Here is a 20,921-nt window from a genome sequence, read left to right on the forward strand (position 1 = left end):
AGCGTACCTAATATTTTGGCCAATGTGAAAAAAAAAAAAAAATCTGTGAAAACTTCAGTTATGATCCTTAATATTTCTTCTTTAACATTTAGTCTATGTTCAGCATTTTTTTTTTTTTTTTAAAGCGCTATTTGAGAGGATTACGACCAAACAGCAAATGACCACTGGGTGGCGCTTCCGAATCCCGCGGCGGCCATAATGGGCGTCGTCGTCGCACGTGAGGGTGAAGGACGTGCGGACGGGCGCGGCGATAAATAACTGCGACGAGACGCACCAGCAAAAACAAGGCCCCCCGCTTTTCAATTCGCTCGTCTTTTTAAGCGCGGCAGAATGATGAATTCTGGGTACGAGGTGCCGTGTTGTGTTATTAATATACATCAGGGTGACTCCGGGAGGACTCATTTGTTATTCTAATGGCATGCAATCGCCTTCATGGTGGCTGTGAAACCCCAAAAAAAAAAAACGTAAACAGGAGCAATCACTGGAAGTGCATTTTAATCACGCCTGCACAGATACAAAATCTTTTCACTATTTGCATTGACACAAGGAGTTCAAATAAAAAGACAAACTCCCAACACAGCGTGAGGCCATCCGGCCGCTTCTGGAAAAATCCACTCCCTTTAAACGTGATGAGGGACTCAAAAAAAACCACAAAAAAAACGCTTCTTCAAACCACATTCAAGCGGCAACTCTTTTTCAGCGTGCGCTACTTTAACCGGCAGCCGCTGGAGCGACCCCGGAGACCATCAATCAGCTCGCGCGAGCAAGATGGAGTGAAAAGCAGCCGCGGAAGCCGATAGATTGAATAATCAATAGCGACACCAATAAATGGGACGGGGTATTTATCCAAGTCCATCGTCCCGCTTCCTGAAATGTATATTTCATACACTTTTACGCGCATTGATTGGCTGCCGCGATAGTTGCTAAATTACGTGTTTATTGATCCCGGGTGCGTTTCTTTCGAGCGGCTTCGATAAAGAGGGCAAGACGCAGCGCGAGGAGGTATCTTTGGACAACGAGTGTCGGAACAAGAAGGGGGCAAACCAAGCGAAAGGAGGCATTCTGAAGTCAAAGGTAGCGAGAAATGGCCGCCGTCACTTTTTGGTCGGCGTGAAACGCAGGATTGAAGAGGATTTGAAGTTCGATAATATTCAGGAAAAATTTTCTTTTTCTCAACGTGAAGGCACGAGAGTGAACCAAAAACTGTTGCGCAACATTTTTCCATTTCTAACGCATGCCCCCCCCCACCCCCCAAGCAGGAGTTTTTGAAGGCAACTTTAAGCCTTTACACGCATTGAATTTCTGCCACCTCGTTGGCTGCCTCCGCAGCTGCTGAACAGGTGTGTCGCCCCTTTCCAAATGGCGTCCAATCAGCGCAGCCGTGCTGGGCGGAGCCGGCTGGCAAAGTGAGCAGACGCTGACTCGCAAATCCTTTTGGCATTTTGGACACCCAATGCCACCGCCGCCTTTCCATCTCATTTAACGTTCGGCCAAGTGTGTCCGGGTCAGTCGGTTTATTTTGAAGGTTCATTCAAACTGTACGATGTGATCGGAAGAAAGACCGCCTGCTAAACGCTAACATAGAATGGGAAACGCCATAGACGGGCTAACGGAAATGAGGTATGGTCAGTCGAAATCTTTTTCATTTGTAATTCATTTTCGGTCCCGATGCATTGTGTGATTTGAGGCGAATCATTTTTCCACACCGACAAACTCCAGAAATGAGTGCAAGCCCGGCGGAAATAGCGCCACCATCCCCTGACCTCAACTCAATAGAGAACCTGCGGAGCGATATTAATTAAAAAAAAAAATTGAGTTTCTCAGTCATTTCGGTCACAATGAAGAATACAAATGGAGAATCCGAATGAAAAAGGCCAACATCCCAAACACACACACACACACACACAACACACAGCTCGACGGACGACGCACACTCACCCCGAGGCGCAAATGAGGCGGGCGACCTGTCACTCACCCATGCCTCTCACAGCCAAGGCCTAGTGACAAGTGTTAAATCGGAGCGCGCCATCATGGCGGCCGAGGATAATGCTGTTAAGCGGAACGCCAAATCTTGCCGATTCTAATTACGAAAACGAGTCCTGCTCATTAGGCACACGCGGACCGCCGGCCAACACGAAGACGAACAAAGTTTTTGTGCTTTTTATCGTATTTTATTGAGTCGCACCTTAGCTTGCGTGCCACGAGGTGGAACGAAACGGAGGTCTCCACGTAACGCGCCTCGCCCCTCTCCCTAGCCGTGGGAAATTGGGTTAACGCTCGCTAAGTGTCCCGTCGTTAGTGCTGTTAATTGACTACTGCGTGCGATAATTAACAGGGAGCAGACTGCCTACCTCGCTAATCTTATTTAGGTCATTTGCATTTAAAATGGTTTCGCTTGCTCGCTCGCAACGCTGGCTGGTGGAGAAAATCGAGCTTTGATGGACGACTCGGACGCAATGTCGCTTCGGTATCGCGTAACCTTTAAGGATTACCAGCCGTTTATGTCACACTTGCTACGCAGTCGTGTGTTGTAAGTAGAACCCGTGAACACTCAAAAAAAAAAAAAATAATTAATTAATAAATAATATTTATATATATATTTATATTTATTATTTTTCAATTTATTTATGATATTTTCCATTATGGGTTAGCATTAAGCTAATCAACGTGTGTGGTTCTTTTATATCCACAATTGTTGACGGACTCGTATCTAGAAAGATTCGGGTCACTCGTTTCTCAAGGCCTCCAGTGTAAGAAATGTTTTTGTTTTTTTTTGCACTCAACTCTCAGAGAAAACAGTTTGGATGGGGTGGTTAAAATAATTTTTTTTTTCTCCAGCCCAGGTGCCTTTTGTCTCATTTTGGCAGTGAAACGGCAGGTATCAGGGGAGGGTGGGACGGCTCGCCCCTCGTCCGCCGATCCGCACCGGCATTATTATGAACACAGCACATTAGGTCGTCGGAAGGAATGAAAGATGGCCGAACACCGCTGCCCCGGGCAAAGTGAAGAAGTACACCCCGGCCAGCTGCTATCTATTATGGACGCCACACACACACACACACACACACACCGTTGTCGGGTGTCGCGGGGGTGGTCCGGCCTCGTCCTTGCCGAAGCGGTGACCTTGGTGGGCAGATTAAAAGTGGCCTGGCTCACCGTGCGGTCCAGGCGTGCCCAGATGGTAATCGCGCAGCCGGCCAAATGCGCCAACACGCACTTGAGGACACGCACGCTGCCCGCATCCTGGGGGGGGGGCAGATGTGGGCCGCGTCTTTTTGGGGTGCGGCGGCGAGATAGAGATATTTTTTTTTTTTTTAATTTTTTAAAAACGCACGCGCGCAGTTGAAAGTGTCGCACAAAGTCCTCGCAGGACCACCGACGCCAATCGGCCATCACTCACTCAATCAGCCCATTGAATTTCATTTAGCGCCGTGTTACACAGGCCATGTGATTGATTCACTGCTACCTTTTCACTGAAGCTTGAATGACACACAAAGCGGCTCCACACACACACACACACACACACGGAAAACGGCCATGCGCTGCTGCAGTGGGTCTCGCTTTGCCGGTGGGGGGACGTTGGGTGCCAACGAAGAAGCACCCCTTTGAGATTCCCCCAAGGTCGCCATGTCCAGCTGGCGATGCCAACATCTGTTATGAAAAAAAAAAAAAAAAACGGCCTCAAGACTGGCAGGAGAAGGAGGCCGGACGACACTCGCTGACCTTGTCATCCAAAAAGGGCGACTTCCGTCGTTCGTGTTCAAAGTCCGCTTTTCACTTCAATGACGACCGAAAAAAAGTCTTCAATTATTTTCTTATGGTAAAAACAGACAAATCCAAACACGCACCAAATATTACGATTCCAAATGACGTTTTTTTTTTCCCCCTCCTGCTTAAATAGATCGCCGCCTTTCATGCATGTCACCTCGCCGCACGTCACAGCAAATTCCTCAAAGCGGCCGCGTCTTTAATTCTTGTTTAGTTTAGTCCTCCGTCTCATTTCATGGTGCGTACGTGGCAGCGGGGGCTTGTGGGAAGGGACGGGACGGGAGGGGGGGGGGGTGCAATGGCAAAGGACATTTAGTCACGGCGACGTCGCTGAGTGACCGCTACTGACGCTTTTCTTGTTTTAATTCTTCACGGAGGTGGTTCGCTGCCAGAAAGCGCATCGATTTTTCTATCAAATACGAAAACAGGCATTGTGGGGAGGCTGCAGAGGTCAGTGGGAATTAGAGCAAGCGTACGCGCGCGTGTGGGGGTGTGTGTGTGTCTTCCTCCTCCCTCCCCAACATCCCCATTGTCACTCCCTGAAGGCCTCTCTGTTAAATTGGCTGACAGATAATAAGATCATACAGCAGAGTACAGACACACACACACACACACACACACACACACACACACACACACACACCCCCACGCACACACGACCGCATCGTCAAGCGTCGACACACCTGAGAGACGCTTCGCTCGGCCCAATCGCCACGCAACTTCTTTTTTTTCCAGATTTACATTTGAGGACATCAGTTTTGCAGGCAACAACCGTCAATCTGTAATAGAGAGGAGAAAAAGTTTGCTTTAGCTTAGATATAGTTTTACACACTTCAGGGATATTTAAACGCATCGAAACACAGTTGTTCAACGAGAGTTTTGGTTACTTTTTTTTTTTTTTTAATTATAAATGAAAGTGAACAAAAATATGACAACAAAATATATATATTTGACACACCACAGTATTTAGAAAATAAAACATCAACAAGTTTTATTCATTTAATTTCTTTTCAAGTTCGGTGGGCCGGATTAAAACGTTTAACGGGCCGCATGTGGCCCCCGGGCCGTAGTTTGCCCACCCCTGTGTTAAAGTCTCCCTCACGATTACCATATTGTGGATTATCTTATTGCTAACATGGACTAGCAAAGAGACTCATGATTGTGTTACTTCCAAAATGGAATGGAATGTGGTTTCCCATATAATTTTTTTTTTAATTTTGTGCTGATTTAAAAAAAAAATTTTTAAAAAATGGAATTGAATTTGCTTGTAAATTTTTGTGGGGGCGTTTAGAGAAATGCCTGGGTGGAATCAATGGGTGGAACGTCGCCCTCTCTCCCTTTTACACGCCCCTGTTTCCACAAACGCCGTTTTGACGACCTGATCAGCCCACGTGGTTAATTGCAGCGTTTGCATTTTTTTTATTTTTTTTTTTGTCCGCCTAACTGGTATTGATGACATATTGCTGGTGAGGTCATCTAAACGATGAGTAATGGGAGAATCCATCACGGCTGCGAACGAAAAGACTTTTTAGGGATTATTCTGGTCGTTCTTGCCGGGAGTAAAAGCTCTTTATCATTTCCATTTCTAGCACATCGCAAGCTATAAGTCAGCCAGCGGGACATTCGAAAGCGCAACGAAACCCGGGAGATTACTAGTTGACATTGCTTTATTGGGCTTTTTTTTTTTTTTTTTTTGCAGCCCGCCCCTCCTGGCTTCTCGCAACCTCCCTCAATTGAGTTGTTTTAGCCCCCCGATGGCCGGGCGGGCTGATTTTGAATAAGTGCTGGGGGCAAAGAGGGGTCAGGCGCAATTTCAGCTGCAGCTAAACTGGCCTATTCTAATGTGAGATCTGAGGTGACTTTGACTTTTGATTAACGACACTTCTCCAAAGGACGACGGCGGCGGGAAAAACTTTGGGCGCCGCCAAAACGGCTGGCAGTCAAACGGAGGCAGACTGAGCGCTGCGCGTCGTGAAAGAATAATAAGTCAAGGTGCCGGGGAAAAAAAAAAGAAAAAAAAACTGCCGGCAAGTGTTTGTTATTAAAATATTTGTACTTCTCGGGGCCCCAAAGTCCCTCAATGCCTCTCCCCACTTATGCATATTTTCATTCGAGTGACATCAAGCACGCCGAGAGATGCCGCATGCCTCGCCTCGCCTCGCTCTCTTTCGCAGTCTGTGAAAGAGACAGCCCCAGGGGGCGCTCGTATCCCATGAGCCCCCGGGGCAGCGGGCCCGAGGACAGGGTGGGAGCGAAAGCAAGGAAGCTGCGCCTCGTAAGGAGGAGAGAAGACGCAAGGAAACAATCAGCTGATGATAAACTCCGCAAATGGATGGCGCGCCTCTAATGGACGCGCTTGAGGAAGATCAACGGCTCACCCGAATTGACGCGTCGGGAAAATAAATGGCAAGTTGCTGGACATTTATGTTTGTTGCTAAACAAAACAGCAGCACAAAAAGAGATGCTTTCCTTTTTGCGCAAATAGGAAAACAAAATGGGAGCAATATTAAAAAGTTGAATAAATGTGATCGGCTTTTTGTGACCGCCAACATAATTTGCATGCTGATTTAAAAAAAATATATATTCCTTTTTTTTTTACCTATATAAGGTTGCGCAATACAAATTTTATCACGCGTTGGCGTTGCAGAAAATAATTCCATCTGTTGCAGAACTTAATCAATTTTTTTTAAATTTAACTTTAATTCAAATTATTACTAAATATATTAGATGTTATAATATTTGTAAAACTTGGGTGATGTGGTAAAGAAAAAAACAAGCAAATTCAGTATTAAATAAAAATTAATCTAGAAATGTTTAGCTGCATAGCTGTTTATAAAAATGTAATAAGATTTTGTTGACCAGTGAAATTATAGAAAGCAAAAAAAGAAGAAAAAAAAACAGGCACCAATCAAAAATAAAATTTGAATGTGATTGGTTGATTGATGGGTGTGCACACTTGTGCAACCACATTTAAAAAAAAAAATATTTTTAACTTGCCCTCTTGACAATATTGTAAAGTTGTATGAACAGCAAAAAAAGTTTTGAAATCATGCATTATTTTTTTTTTAATTTAAATTAATTAATTAATTTATTTATTTATTTTTATATCGCCAAAAGAGCCAGATGAGGTGGCTCGGGCATCTGATTAGAACGCTTCCCGGACGCCACCCTGGTGAGGTGTTCTCGGCATGTCCTAGCAGCGACCCAGGACAGGCAATTGAACGGGGGTGTGTAGACTTTTTCTGCCCACTACTTTCCATAATTATCACGCGGTGTCCTGAGGCTTTTGCACAACAGCCGAGCAAACAACAAGAAGCGACGGGAGCGTTGCTTTTGCGAGTGAGCCGGACATCACAAGAGCCACTTGAAAGCATCTTCCGTGTGTGTGTGTGTGTGTGGGGGTGTTTTTTTTTTTTTTGGTCTCTCCACATAATGAGCTGTCAGTCATTTTTCAGCCGCCAACAACTTTCATCTGCCCTGATTCCTGGCGGCCTCCGCCATTTATCACTCCTCTCTCTCTCTCCTCCTCCGCCGCCTCGTTTATCACGTCCGCTGGAATAGAGTTTCTCCCGCTGTCAATTTAGGAAATGGAGTGACAAGTCAGACCCCGGGGACCCCCCGCGCCAATCTCGGCCTCGCGCTCGTACACGCAAAAAAAAAAAGACACGGCCCGCGTTACGTTCGCGCCGACGGGCACCCGAAAGGCATCGTGCCCGTAAACAAACGGCCGCACGTGAACCTGCCTCACAAAACGAGGAAAATGAGACTCAGCCCAGCATAACGTTACGGGAATTTATTTGGCCACACACTTTGAAAGTATGATTTCAAAAAAGACCTGCACAGTAAAAATAACTCAAATAAATAACCAAATAAGGTGACGTCAAATGTCTATCCAAAGCCAGCCGAGCGGCCTAACCAAGACGAATGAGTGACACTTTGCCGGCGTATGACAAACGAGGGCCGGCGTGTCGAGGGTGTTTTACGATGCTCCCCGGGGGTCCTCATCTGCCGTCACCTCGCCACCTTTAGCAAAACGCAAGGGTCATGACGGAAGTGGCTGGACGGTGCCGAACGATATATTGAAACACTTTTCGACATTTGCGTAAAAAAATGCGAAAACCAATCACGTGTCGTTTGAAATGCGCCGGACGAGCTTGGAGTCAGCGGGCCGTCCGTAACGAGACACCTGTAGCCGCTCTCCGCTTTCATTTCACTCGTCCTCAAGTCGTCTCAACCTCGCTCACGTCTAATTAGATCCCACACTCTCTTTCTCTCGCTCTCACTTTGCTAAATGAATCACAAGAGTTTTCGGGGGGGGGGGGGGGCGCCGTCCGCCGTTTCCACGGTGACAGCCTCCGCCAGGGCCTCCTCATTGGACATGGCAGCGGTGGCAAATTTGCATGCCAGACTATTTCTCTTCATCATCTCGGCCTCTCCTCGACGCCGCAAGAATGGCGAATAAGTCAGCGGCTGACGGCAGACGGCACGCGCGTCCTTGTCCGACAAGGTTAGCCGTCCATTTCATCTGTGCACCGAGAGCGCCAACCAGCCTGCTGGAGTGTGTGTGTGTGTGTGTTTGGAGTGTGTGTGTGTGTGGGGGGGGGAGGTGGGGGGGACTGAATTAAAATAAATGATGGCCGGACATTTATTGCATTGTGGAGGGTGAGGGGGGGGGGGTGAAGGAGGGATCGGGGAGGAGTTGCCGGGTAAAACTTGAATCTCGTAAAATAAAAACAAACAAAAGAGAACTGACCGAGAGAAACTCTGCACGGCGTTGAGGTATTAAAATAAAAATAAAAAATAAACAAGATCCCAACTTGTCAGCCAGCATGTGGACAGAGGCTTCGGGCTGGTGTGGCTACTTGAGAGTGCCTCGTTGTCAGCCATGAGTGTGCGCACATCATAACGAGGAAGGCAAAAGCGCTAGATGGGTGGAATTTTGTTTTCGGGACAGAAAAGTGACGTTACAGCGAGTGTGTGGACAGGGACCGGTTAATTAATCCTATTTTTATTTTTCCTGAAATTTGTCAGCGTTCTTCAAAAACATTCTTCCATGTTCTGTTTTCTTTTCACTTGAAGCTCGCAAGCAGTCAGCTTCGCGCCAGAGGAGCCAGGATGTGGGCGGGCGCTCCCAGTGTGCATTTTCCCCCGTAACCGTTGTCCGTTTCCACAAATCCATGTTTTAGGACCCAGGGGACGCGGTGGGTAAGTGTCTCCTGATTGGTGCGGGCCACAAAGCTATCAAACATGTCGCCGGGCCGGGGCTCCCTCAAATGCTGACTCTCCTGGAGCCGCTCCAGGACACGCCGTTGTCATACGGTTATTTTTACCGACAAGCTGACGCAAATAAATATTTATAGTTGTTGGCGGGTCAGCGGGTCGCAATGAGACCCGCTGAGGGGTGGACAGCAGGAGCGTCTAATAAAGTAAGCAAGCGGACGCCGGCGAGAACACGCGTTCGATGAAGCGGGGCGGGTTTAAACTTGCTTGCTTGGCGAAAGTGGGAAATAAAACAGAAATGAAAAGCTATATTTGGAGCAAGTGATGGAGAAGCTCCGGAACAGGACAGGCTTTTTTTTTTTTTTTTTTTTTTTTGGAGGACTACAGTGTTCCCCCGCTATATCACTGATCATCTTTCCCACCTCAGCTGTATCTACGCTAATTTCACAAGCAACTCTATGAGGTTTCACATTACATGGTAGCATTAAGCTAACGGTCATCGGTTAAGGTCGCTTTGAAACTGCGGCAATATGAGTCATGTTCGCAGAGGATAAAGAATATATGCACGCGGCTATCGTTACATTGTCAGTCTTCATTTTGTGTAGAAATATCCGTTGCATATCCAGTCGATGCTCTTCTTTAGTCTGTCTATGACATTGCCGTTGTGCTAGCATTGAGCTAGCGGACGCTAAAGCAAAGTGACGTGACCGTGAATAAATACCCAATGTTGTAATTGTCTGTCTTGTGTTTTTATCGGCATCGCATCATCATCACGACGAAACGAGTGTTTTCCAGGCAAATCAGCGCTCCACACGTTCATCAAGGCAAGATGCAATTAGCGGCGACAAGGTCCGAGGCGCATCCCGCTTCGACCTTCACAGCGGCCGCCTGTCAGTCAAGGCCGCGCAAATAAACAATGGCGGCGAACGGCCGTCATCGGCATCGCGCCGACATCCGCGCCGCGTCCTCTGGACTGACAGCGAGCGGGAGGGGGGGCTTCACCTTGACCCCCCCCCCTCCCCCAAACCACCACCACCACCACCGCCGCCACAACCTCCCGATCTGACCTCTTGAGAAAGCCGGGCCGGGCCGGCTGAGTTATTCCCATAATTAGCCAGGCGGCATTGCAGCGAGCGGGACACATGGCAGAGGCCGTCCATGTTGAAGAGAATATTGGGATGTTTTATCGGTTTTAGCTGGCCCCTGACGTGGGGGGGGGATCAAGGGGACGATAAGAAACGCGCTCATGTGAGAAATGAAGAAGACTATTGAGTGGACAGAAGCAGGAAGGGGCTGAAATATGCTTGACCACGGACGTCATGAGGACCGGACTGGACGATGTAGAAGGCTCATATATATTATCTTCATCCATTAGTCATCATTAACTTTAAGTGACCAATACCTTAATTACAAAATTTACATCAGAATCGGATTAAGTGCTCCATGAAATCTCGAAAAAAAACATCATCATTGTGATAACGGCCAAATATGCGTATCGCAAAGAGATTTCATAATTATGTATATTGTAAGCGGACATGGACCAATCAGATGCAACCTTAAATGTGCATCGCCATCCAATAGGAGAAGAGTATGTCAGGGGATCACTAAGAATAAATAATTTCAATTAATTAGCTCAGGGTTATTTTTCTGCAGGGGAAAAAAAAAATTATAAAACTGTCATTTCTTCAGAAACATTATTCCAACACGCATATCACACATTTTTCCAATATGCTGCAAATCTAATTATTGTCATGATTATTATTTGATCATTTATAAGAGGTCAAAACACAAATCAAGTTAGTCCCAGTAACACAAAAATCATATTCATTTAGCCAAGAACACACAATAAAAATTCTTAATAGTACACTCATAATCATATTAATAATAGCGTTATTACTACCTTAATTACTGTAATTATTAATGAAATTAATTATAGATTAAAATATAATAAATTGACTTTAGTAAAAATATACTTGTTGGCTAAAAGTGAGTGACTTAAAATAATGACGTGAATATCTTATTTATGGCGGGCAGTCCTTAAAATTAATCTCATCTAATAAATCCAACATATTACAAATACGGAAAAAAAAAACGTCCACAGTATGATTGATTTTTAAGCGTGTGTGTGGGAAGATTTTGCTTTTCCTCGTTGGCAAGATGCTGCCCTCTGCTGGTGGCTGCGCAAACTTCGTTTCTCTCTTCATCTGCACGTGAAACTTCACCTCACAAATTGGAATATTCAACTCCTAACTCAGATGTTTTCAACAGCTTCATTTGAAAAAGCGCTGACGAGTTTAAAAGATACAGCAGGCGGCGTTTTTTTTTTGTTTTTTTTTAAAGAATGTTCATCTATACGCTTTGGAGGTCATGAATATTCAAATTGGTGACCTTATGTATACATATTCATACGCGCTGACATACGAAGCATGCAGGTCATTGGCTGCAGGCCAGACACCCGCACACACACACACACACACAACAGATGCACACGCTCTGAAAAGTCAACACAGGTCCAACTGTTACGCAGACATTGTTTGCATTAAAGCACCTCCCATCAAAATGGCGCTTAGCCACCAATGCGTGCACGAGTGTGCGTGTGTATGCGTGTGTTTGTGGGTGTGTGTGTGTGCGTGCATGTCTTATTATGCAGCCCCATCTGTGAGGGTTGAAAGGTGGCGGCCGAGGCCTGGCATGGGACTCGCAGGTGAGCAGATGAGAGCGGTAGGGGCTGGCTTGAATTTGGCCACGCGCGACGGGGCGTAGCCCGGGAAGGACGCCTCCAACTTTGCAAAAAAAAAAAAACTCAACTACAAATGGACAACTGGCACAACTTTATCATGAGAAGAAAAAAAAAAACGGCTCATTTAAGTAAAAGTGAGAGAGTGAGAGTGTGAGAGTGTCATACCAAAGTGTCGGAGTTAGTGTGCGTTGGTGTTTGTACGAATTTTATATGAGATGAACAAAGCCCCCCCACTCAAAAAATAAAAGCACAAAACACACTTCGCAGTCCTTCTCACTAACAGAGAGCAAGCAGTGTATATGTGTGTGTGTGTGTGTGTGCGTGTGTGTCCGTGTGTGTTAAACAGAAAATCCCTAATCTGGCATAGATTTGCTTCCTGTCTAGACTCGGCACGAGGACGCCAAACCTTAATCTGGCCGGCTCTACCGTGTGTGAGTGTGTGCGTGGGCAATACATGTCCTATAGCAATACTGTGTGTGCGCGTGCGTGCGTGTGCGTGCGTGAGTAATGAATGCGAGTGCACACATCAACGGTCAAAGCTATCCATGTTGCCGTCCAAACCCAAATTGGCAATTGCTGCGATAAGCGAGTCATTTCTGGCCGTCCAGCTTCCAAAAGCTGATTTCCTCTTTGTGGTCGCAGAGTTTACAGGGAACAAGATGTGTGTGAGCGTGTGCGCATATATATAAACCTAACCGAAATGAAACAACAAAAGTCAAAATAAACGGCAGTCCAAATGATTACAAATGGCGCCTCGTAGCTTTGAAACAATCACTTGACATTCACGCCGCGGCTCAAGAGCACGTCGTCCTCCCTTGCCACAAAAAGGCCTGAACTCAGCAGAAAGTGGCGCGCAACCTCGGTGACATCACGGCACCTCGACACGGGGGCCCGTTTTAGGCGAGCACGCCTGCCAACAAGCCAGGCGGCGACCGCTCCGGCCGAGGAAGGGAGGAAAGTGTTGCAGGTGGTGAGCACACGCTTGCTTAACTTTGGACGCAGGCATGGGACGGTCTAATTGCTTAAAAAATAAATAAATAAATCACCAGATTATTTTTCAAAACTAAGAAGAAGCAATACAGATAATGACCGGATGGATTTTTTAAAATTAATTGAGGGGAGAACAAGATCTAAACGCTTGTTTAGATGCTCGTCTTCTGCCCTCTTGTGGACAAAATGCGCATCAATCAAGAAAGAGGTTACGGTGTCTATAGAGAAAGTCACCTTGTGTCTTACACAACTCTAAATTCAAAATTGCCCGAATACTACAAAAACCGATACATATACGTTTTTTTTTTAATCGACAACATAATTCTACGTATTAATAGTAATGATGATTGTGTGTCAATGTGAGCTTTGGCCGACTGTGAATGATGTCACCGGCCGTCTCGCCGCTGTCGTCGCGCTTTCCACGAACATGGCAGACGCATCACATGACTCATTTGACTTGCATCATCATCATCATCATCATGATGGACTTGAGGGGTCCTCCTGTTAGCATTCCTACACCCCCACACCCCCCCCCGGCCCAATTTTCAAAGTCAATGAAATACGGGCCGTGTGGGCGACCTCATGAGGAAAATGTTACAGTGAGAGGATGCCTGTTTTTTTTGTTTTGTTTTGTTTTTTTTCTCATCAGATTTTGTCGTCGCAGAGTGACTCACTCAGCAGTGAGGTCACCGACGGGGGGAAACACTCGGCGTAAATGTGAACTTTCACCGTCTAGGATCATGTTGGAATCCCCAGACAGTCGCTTGGACTACTACGGCGTCCGGTGGAAGTGTCCACAAGCTTGATTAGACGTGGAAATGTAGACTCAACGCAAAGGAAGGCCGCCAATTTTCTGCTTTTTTTTTTCTTTCCTTCAGAGCCCAACAGAAAATCGCGTGCATCTGTCTCATCAAGACCTAAAACTCTAACTGACCGTTTTAAAAGGGCATATTCTTAGCTTGTATTTTCTACTTTTTTCCCCCCAATAAAATTAAATATTCCTGGTTAAATTGTATAACGGTAAAAATGTCAATAAATAATCTTAGGGACGGTGACATAGTAGTAACTGCATACAATCTAAAAAGGCTGAAATTCCTTATCTCATAAAATAGTAGTTTATAAAAGCAAAAAAAAAAAAAAAAATCATCGAAAAAATTTTTTTTCCTTATTTGGCCACATGGTGGCGCCTGAGACAGCTTATTGAAAGGCCAAGCATCTGATTTTAGCCCGCTTTCCAGGGAAAAACATCATAGTGCAGAAATCGGAGCCGCAAGAATAGCTACAAAGTGACGAATCGGCTCCAAATAGAAAAACTAAAGCTTGTCTCACGTGTCTGAGTCACAGTGGTTGTCTGCAAGTGGGGATGCCGGTGTGTTTGTGGGTTAGGGGGGGCGGATTAGGGTCGGGTCCCTCCTCCATCGTCACAGCGCGGTGCTTGCGTGCTCTAATAAAAAGCCCTAATCTCATTTCTCACCATCCAAAACTGACTCCACCGTGGACTCCACAACACAAGCAATGTCAACTTTTCGGGAATTTTTTTCAAGTGGAAACTTCGTCTTGATGGCTCTAAAACCACGAGGATTTCTTCTCTGCCGGGTCGCTTTTTAAAGGGCTCGCGTCCAAAAGGATTCCGGTTGGAAGATGCACGCGTGCAAAGCGTTGCTGTGCGCCCTGCTGCTGCTTCACTGCGCCACGCTCAGCTCGCCGCTGTCCACCTGCGCCACCGTGGACATGGACCACGTCAAGAGGAAGCGGGTGGAGGCCATCCGCGGCCAGATCCTCAGCAAGCTGCGGCTGAGCGGACCCCCGCACGCGCACGGCCCCGCCAAGGTGCCGCAGCAGGTGCGCGCTCTGTACAACAGCACTCGCGAGCTGCTGGAGGAGCTCGGGCGACAGCGGCAGGAGATGTGCGGCGCCGACGGCACCGACAGCGAGTACTACGCCAAGGAGGTCTACAGGTTCAACATGGTTTACGGGCCCACCGAGAGCAGTGAGTGATGGGGTAGAGTGTCTAATAAAACGGTGGCGAGAGAAGCTGCTCTCCTGTTTCACACCGATTTCAGATTTTCCAATTGCCTGTGTGGTCACATGATGATGATGATGATGATGATGCCTTCAGGGTAGCGAGCGAGGGTGGGAAAAAGTGGACCAGAGCAAGATGATGAAAGGACCTCCCTGCTCGGCCCGCACAAAGAGATTTGTCCTGGCTACTTCCCTTCCTTTATTCGGTCACTAAAGTAATGCCCCGCAAAATCTTTCACACATGACTCATCGCTAACCACCCACACACAAAGAGATAACGCTAGCTAAGTTCAACTTGGCTGCTCGACCAAAGTCTCTTCGAATGACGATTTAAACGTTGAATCGACTCACTCGGTGGAACCGCGACCTGAGGCAAGGTTGACGGTACTTTCCGGAAGCGTGCGTTCTGAGAAGAACGAGGCAACAGCAGACAATGAGATCTTCTGCCGAGTGTGACGAGCGTCGCCAAGATGCTAACAAACAGTTGTTGACTGTAGGAGAAAACGAGTAGCGACTTCGCTGCTCTTTGCCGCTTTGTGACATCAAGTCAGGCTGGAAACCAACTGATGCTAGCTAACACATGCTAACATTTTTTTTTTCCCCCTCCAAAAACGAGAAGCTACTTTTAAGCTCTGTGAAATCGCGTCGGAGCGGAAACCAACTGAGGCTAGCTAACCGATGCTAAGCAACTTCTCAAGCTCTGTGAATTCCCGTTGGAGCGGAACCCGACTGCTGCTAGCTAACCGATGCCAACTTCTTTTTTTTTTTTTTTCCCCCTCCAAAAACGAGTAGCCACTTCTAAGCTCTGTGAAGTCGCGCCAGAGCGGGAACCAACCGATGCTAGCTTTTTCTCACAAAACAAGTAGCTACTGATGCTAGCCATGCTAAGCAGACGCCACAAGATATTATCTGACTTTTCTCTGTCCCAGTACCGCGTTTGCTGATTTGCTGACAGCTCACGCAACTCAATGCACACACCGAATGAGATCATTTGAGATGCTTTTCAAAGAAAAACACATTAAAATGCCCGCGCTACACTTTCAGCTGAGACAGAGTCACGTAAAATGAGGCCAACAGATGGTTTCAAGATCATGTATGGATCGCAGCACAAGTGGGCACACTTACGGCCAAGTTGTACAGCAAAGGGATTTTCTGTGTGTGTGTGTGTGTGGAGCTGAAAGACACATGTGGCACATTCGAAAGTGTCAGGACTGATTTGGAGTGAGTTTGAAAAGAGCACCTGTTGACTTGAAAGGGCGGCGTGCGATGCAATGGACTTGGCTTTGCGGTGGAGCGTAAAGTCCACTGCCGCGAAACACGCACGGCATTTGCGTCTTTGTCCAAACTGACTAGAGGAAAATGCATTTTTGGGAATGTTGCTACGTCCGCGGAGTTGATTGGAGTGTGAGCGGGATGGCGATTGTGTCGAGACTAAGCAAGGATTACACAAAATTGACATAAGCAAGTTCCCCGGAATTCTTCTGCGGAGTTTTGAAAAGTGAGGAAAAAAAGCCAGGAAAGTTGGAGCAAAATTCTGCTTTCTGGGTTGGGCTAAAAAAAAATAAAATAAATGAGGGCTCTTCTCATTTGTCTGTTGCGCTACAACAATTGTGCGGACTACGTAAATCTAAAGCACAATCGCAATCTGATGCTACCTGATTTTTTTCTAAAAAAATATATATTTTAAGATTGGAACGGTTTTCCTTTTTCACACCCGTTTCAGACGACCTGTCCTACTGCCCGAAAGGCATCACATCAAAAGTATTCCGCTTCAACGTCTCCGCCATGGAACGGAACGCCACCAACCTCTTCAGAGCCGAGTTCCGAGCCCTGCGGGTTCCCAACGCCAGCGCCCGGCGGAACGAACAGCGGATTGAGCTCTACCAGGTGCGTAAAGGTACTGTTAAACCCCCCCCCCCCAAAAAAAAAAAAACCCGAACAAAATGGAGAAATCTAAATCTGGTTCTTTGTGCGTGACTCCCAGCCACAAATGCTGATCTCGGTGCCAGACCAAAGGCGGGAAACTGAATGTTTAGCAGAAACCGGGCTGGGTCGTTATACTGGAAGTCCACTTCTCATGTGTCGCCCACGAAATAGTTGATATTTAAGATGCTAATCGAAAAAGTGCGCTCTAGTATGCCAAGTGGATTTATGTTATGCGCTTGTCCAAGGAAATGTCATTAAGTCGGTTTTAATGTCCTCAACATGAGCGACGCATCCAAATATAATTACCAATCCTAATACCAAACAGATTGTCCTTCCCAAACGGGCACTCCGGGAGCGCTCGCGTCCGTCAATACCAATGTACGGTGATGCCCAACAGAGTCAACGGAAAATCGGCCAGCTCGTTTGCGTGCTGCCAGAGGATGGACAAACAAACACTCGGGTGACCGTCCCGAATGTAATTGTCTCCAGGTGAACCTGGTAAACTAACAAACCGCACAAAATACCTGATACAAAAATGCCAAGCAAGGATTAATAATCGAGTGCGTAGTCCGTTTAGAGGAGTGCCAAATATTTAATTTTGATTTTAACGAGAAATTTCAAATCGAGCCATTTCACAAGAAGGCAGAAATGGAACTCGATTCTAAGTTCTATTCGATGCATGTTCCAAAAGTGTTGTCCGGCTTTTGCAGATCGTACGGCCTAACGAACACATCAGGAAGCAACGCTACATCGGCGCCAAAAACGTGCTGACCAAAGGCACGCCCGAATGGGTCTCCTTCGACGTGACCGACGCCGTGCGGGAATGGCTGACGAACAGAGGTCGGGGTTAGATCCAGGTCTTGGTTCTGGTTTCCCGACAAGATGGTCTTAACGTTGCTTTGATTTGACACCAGGGAGCAATCTGGGATTGGAAATCAGCGTGCACTGCCCCTGCCACACCTTCAGCCCCAACGGCGACATCATCGACAACGAGAACGAGGTTCTGGACGTCAAGTTCAAAGGTAACCGCGTCGTAGAGTTTAAAGTTTTGGACGTCGCAAGGGAAACGAGCTAGCAAACGCTCGGTCTTTGTCTCACCGAGGCGTCGACGGCGAGGACGAGCAGAGTCGCTTGGACCTCAGCCACCTGAAAAGGAACAAGGAACAGAACCTGCCTCACCTCATCCTCATGATGATCCCGCCTCACCGCCTGGACTCAAAGTCCTCGCACAGACGCAAGAGAGCGCTGGACACCAACTACTGCTTCTCGTGAGAAACACTTTCAGACCGCAGATGACCACGATTGCGGTTTTTTTGTCACTCGGGGATACGGACCGGACCCAACTGGAGATGTTGGCGTCTCTCTTCAATTATTCTGCTTGTAATTCCTTCAAATGCACAGAAACACGGACGAGAGCTGCTGCGTCCGCCGGCTTCATATCGACTTTCGGCGAGACCTCAACTGGAAGTGGATCCACGAGCCCAGCGGTTACGACGCCAACTACTGCTCGGGGCCTTGCCCCTATTTGAGGAGCTCCGACACGCCGCACAGCACGGTAAGAAACGGCGTATCGCAAAATTGTGGTAAGGGGGCGGAGCCAGACTGCATTTTCCTGATTGGTGGACAGACAACTGCTACTTTCCGTTTGGATACCACTCGACCGGTTGTCTTCTTTTTTTTGTGCCGTTTCACCGCAAATCTATTTCTCGTGTGTCCAAGTTGCTGAGCCTGTACAACACTCTGAACCCGGAGGCGTCGGCGTCGCCGTGTTGCGTCCCGCAAGAACTGGAGCCCCTCACCATCCTCTACTACTCGGGACGGATGCCCAAAGTGGAGCAGCTTTCCAACATGATCGTCAAGTCGTGCAAATGTAGCTGAGGAGGCTGAACGCAACGTCGGCTAATGACTTTTTTTTTTTTTTCTGGTTACGTCAAGCGAGAGGTTTTGAAGAGGGTCTAAAAGTAAAAAAAGTACTGGTGGAAAACGCGAGACGCAACTTAAAACCAAGAGTTCCTTCAAGGACGGTGATCGTATGTCGTCCTCAATTCTGGCCAAAGGATTGAAATTTCAAGTCAGATTTTTTTAACCTGAAATTTTAAATTTCCATTGATGAATTTTCACGGTCATATTTTAATGTGAAATTTCACGCCAGAATTTTTGAATGGGCAATTTCAAAGCCAATTATTTTTTTAAAGGGAAACTTTAAAATGAAGCAACCATCGTCTTCTGGGTCTAAACACACAAAATGTTCCAATTTCATATTACTTGTTGCGTTATCTTATGTATTTGGAAAGGCCGAATTTGCGATACAGCTCTTGTGTTGTCGCATCTCCCGCATGACTGTCACACTTCTCGTTTCTTGTTTTTACTATTTGACGCCTACGTCGGAGAAAACTGGAGCCATAAAATGGCACTTAGTTGGTTTCTTGTTTTTTTTTTTTTCTTTTTGCAGCAATGTTTGATTTGTTGATGATTGTTATTAAATTTTTAAAAAAGTAAATACTTTGCACGCATTTTGTTTATTTCAAAATTCAGTCAGTCAACAATATTTTCAAACTGACAAAAAAATGTAAACGCGATATTTCAAGTCGTAGAAATTTTGAGTGCCAAATTTCCAGACAGACGCGCCCTTTGGAAATTTTTGCGAAAAAAAAAATTTAACGTCAAATTGAAAAAATTCCAAACAATACACATCTACAGAACAAAAAAAAATAATAATAAAGTCCTAATTTTGGAGCCATCGTACCTGGCAAAGTCACACACAGACGAGCCGATGGTCATTGCAGGCCGGCTAACGAATTCCGACAGGCGCACAAAGACGCCCGTTCAGCACCAATGAGAAATGAATTTGGACGTCAGGACAAAAGAGCCGAGTCAACAAGCGACACTTCAATCGCTTTTTCCCGACAATACGCACTTTAGCGATGAAAGAGTCAAAAGCAGCAGACGTGGTTGACGGGAATCCCGCTCGCCCGTGCTTTTGGCTTTGCAAGGGTGAGGAGTCTGCAAACCGACGCGGTTGCGGGTTTAGTTCTGGTCACACACACGCACACACGCGAGGACGGCAGTCCACACCCACGCTGTTGAATGAGAACTTTCAAGTCATCATTTTTGGGGTGAAAGTTAAATAAAAAAATTTGGCAATCTTTAAATGTGAACATGGATGTAAAATTAAATCATGCCAAGTCACAGAACTAAAAAAGAAAATAAAGAAATAAAAATAAAAAAATATAATAATTTTTGAATGCAAATTTTCATCCTGAGCATTTCTAGAGTACTAATTTGATCAGCAAGTTTATGATGCTTATTTTCAACAGTGGCTAACAGCGCGGCTAAAGTTAGCACGTTAACAACTCCCCACAAAAAAAAATAAAATATCTTGATTTTTTTCCCCCTGCCAATTAATCAAAACGAGGCCGATCAGCTCGGATCTCAGGTCAGTTTCCGGCCCGGAGACGTCCCAGCCCCACCCGTGAGTGCTCCTCACAACACTGATGAATTTTGAGACGCGTTAATGCACAGCAAGCTGCAAAACAGCATCTGCCGCCATTCCCTGAGCACATTCACAGATGTGTGTGTGTGTGTGTGTGTGTGCTCGCCAGACCCCCGAAAAGGGGACTTTCATTGCAATAAAAGCATCAGGTCACATCACAGCAGTTCTCAGGCTCCGCCGTGGAAAGAGTTGTGTAACCGTGCGATGGGAAGCACGCTCGCAGCCTCCCACACGTTACACACGCATGCAATTCACACACACACACACACACACACACACACAAGACCACTATAGCATTACTGGAAAAGAGGGGCCAAGGGGTGAGCAAAATATGTAAACATATCGAGCTCATAGAGCTTCACGGCTAAACAAATGAATGGGAGGTCTGCAGCGTTAAATTACAGCCGAGTGTGTGTGTGTGTGTGTGTTTTTAGTCCAATAATAGATTGTATGTGTGTGCATGTTTGAGTTTGTGGGTGTTAAAGAAGACAGCGTGGCGATAATAGAGATAAATCGTGGTCCAAATGTGAGTAAAAGCCATTAGTCAGGAGATGAAGGAGCCAAGTTTTCACTTATTTGGAATGGCAAAAAATAATAAAATAAAATAAAAAAAGACCAGTCAGCAAAACCTAAAGCATGAACTGCAGTTTTATAGACATTGGAATGTCCCAAAAAGAACCTTCAAATGTGAATTTTTACGAAAGATATTTGGATGTCATATTTTAAAATGAACATTTGGACTCCAAGAAATTTTAGAGAACT

At 46.3% G+C, this 20,921-nt stretch overlaps 2 protein-coding genes across 3 annotated transcripts in view; one reads left to right on the forward strand and one right to left on the reverse strand.

The window, feature by feature from the left end:
* Window positions 1-4,460: 4,460 nt before the first annotated feature.
* flvcr2b (FLVCR choline and putative heme transporter 2b) overlaps window positions 4,461-20,921 on the reverse strand; it is a 38,131-nt gene continuing 21,670 nt past the window's right edge. Inside the window, exon 10 of the mRNA XM_088285787.1 lies at window positions 4,461-4,547. Within this exon, the coding sequence (XP_088141913.1) occupies window positions 4,521-4,547 (27 nt within the window). The 3' untranslated portion in view covers window positions 4,461-4,520. The remainder of the gene's footprint in view (window positions 4,548-20,921) is intronic.
* Window positions 14,173-19,166, forward strand: LOC148316512 (transforming growth factor beta-3 proprotein-like). 2 transcript variants are annotated; one of them, XM_088285793.1, is made up of 7 exons: window positions 14,173-14,708; window positions 16,464-16,627; window positions 17,377-17,506; window positions 17,581-17,688; window positions 17,769-17,934; window positions 18,068-18,246; window positions 18,386-19,166. In XM_088285793.1, the coding sequence occupies exons 1-7, from the start codon at window positions 14,360-14,362 to the stop codon at window positions 18,538-18,540; spliced, it is 1,251 nt and encodes a 416-aa protein (XP_088141919.1). In that variant the 5' UTR covers window positions 14,173-14,359; the 3' UTR covers window positions 18,541-19,166. The 2 variants fall into 2 exon arrangements, with proteins under 2 accessions (XP_088141919.1, XP_088141918.1); XM_088285792.1 differs by having other exon boundaries at window positions 14,174-14,708; window positions 18,068-18,221.

This window comes from Idiotropiscis lumnitzeri, chromosome 21 (assembly GCF_059441095.1).
Source record: "Idiotropiscis lumnitzeri isolate Australia: NSW breed Sydney's pygmy pipehorse chromosome 21, RoL_Ilum_1.0, whole genome shotgun sequence".
NCBI classification, from domain to species: domain Eukaryota; kingdom Metazoa; phylum Chordata; class Actinopteri; order Syngnathiformes; family Syngnathidae; genus Idiotropiscis; species Idiotropiscis lumnitzeri.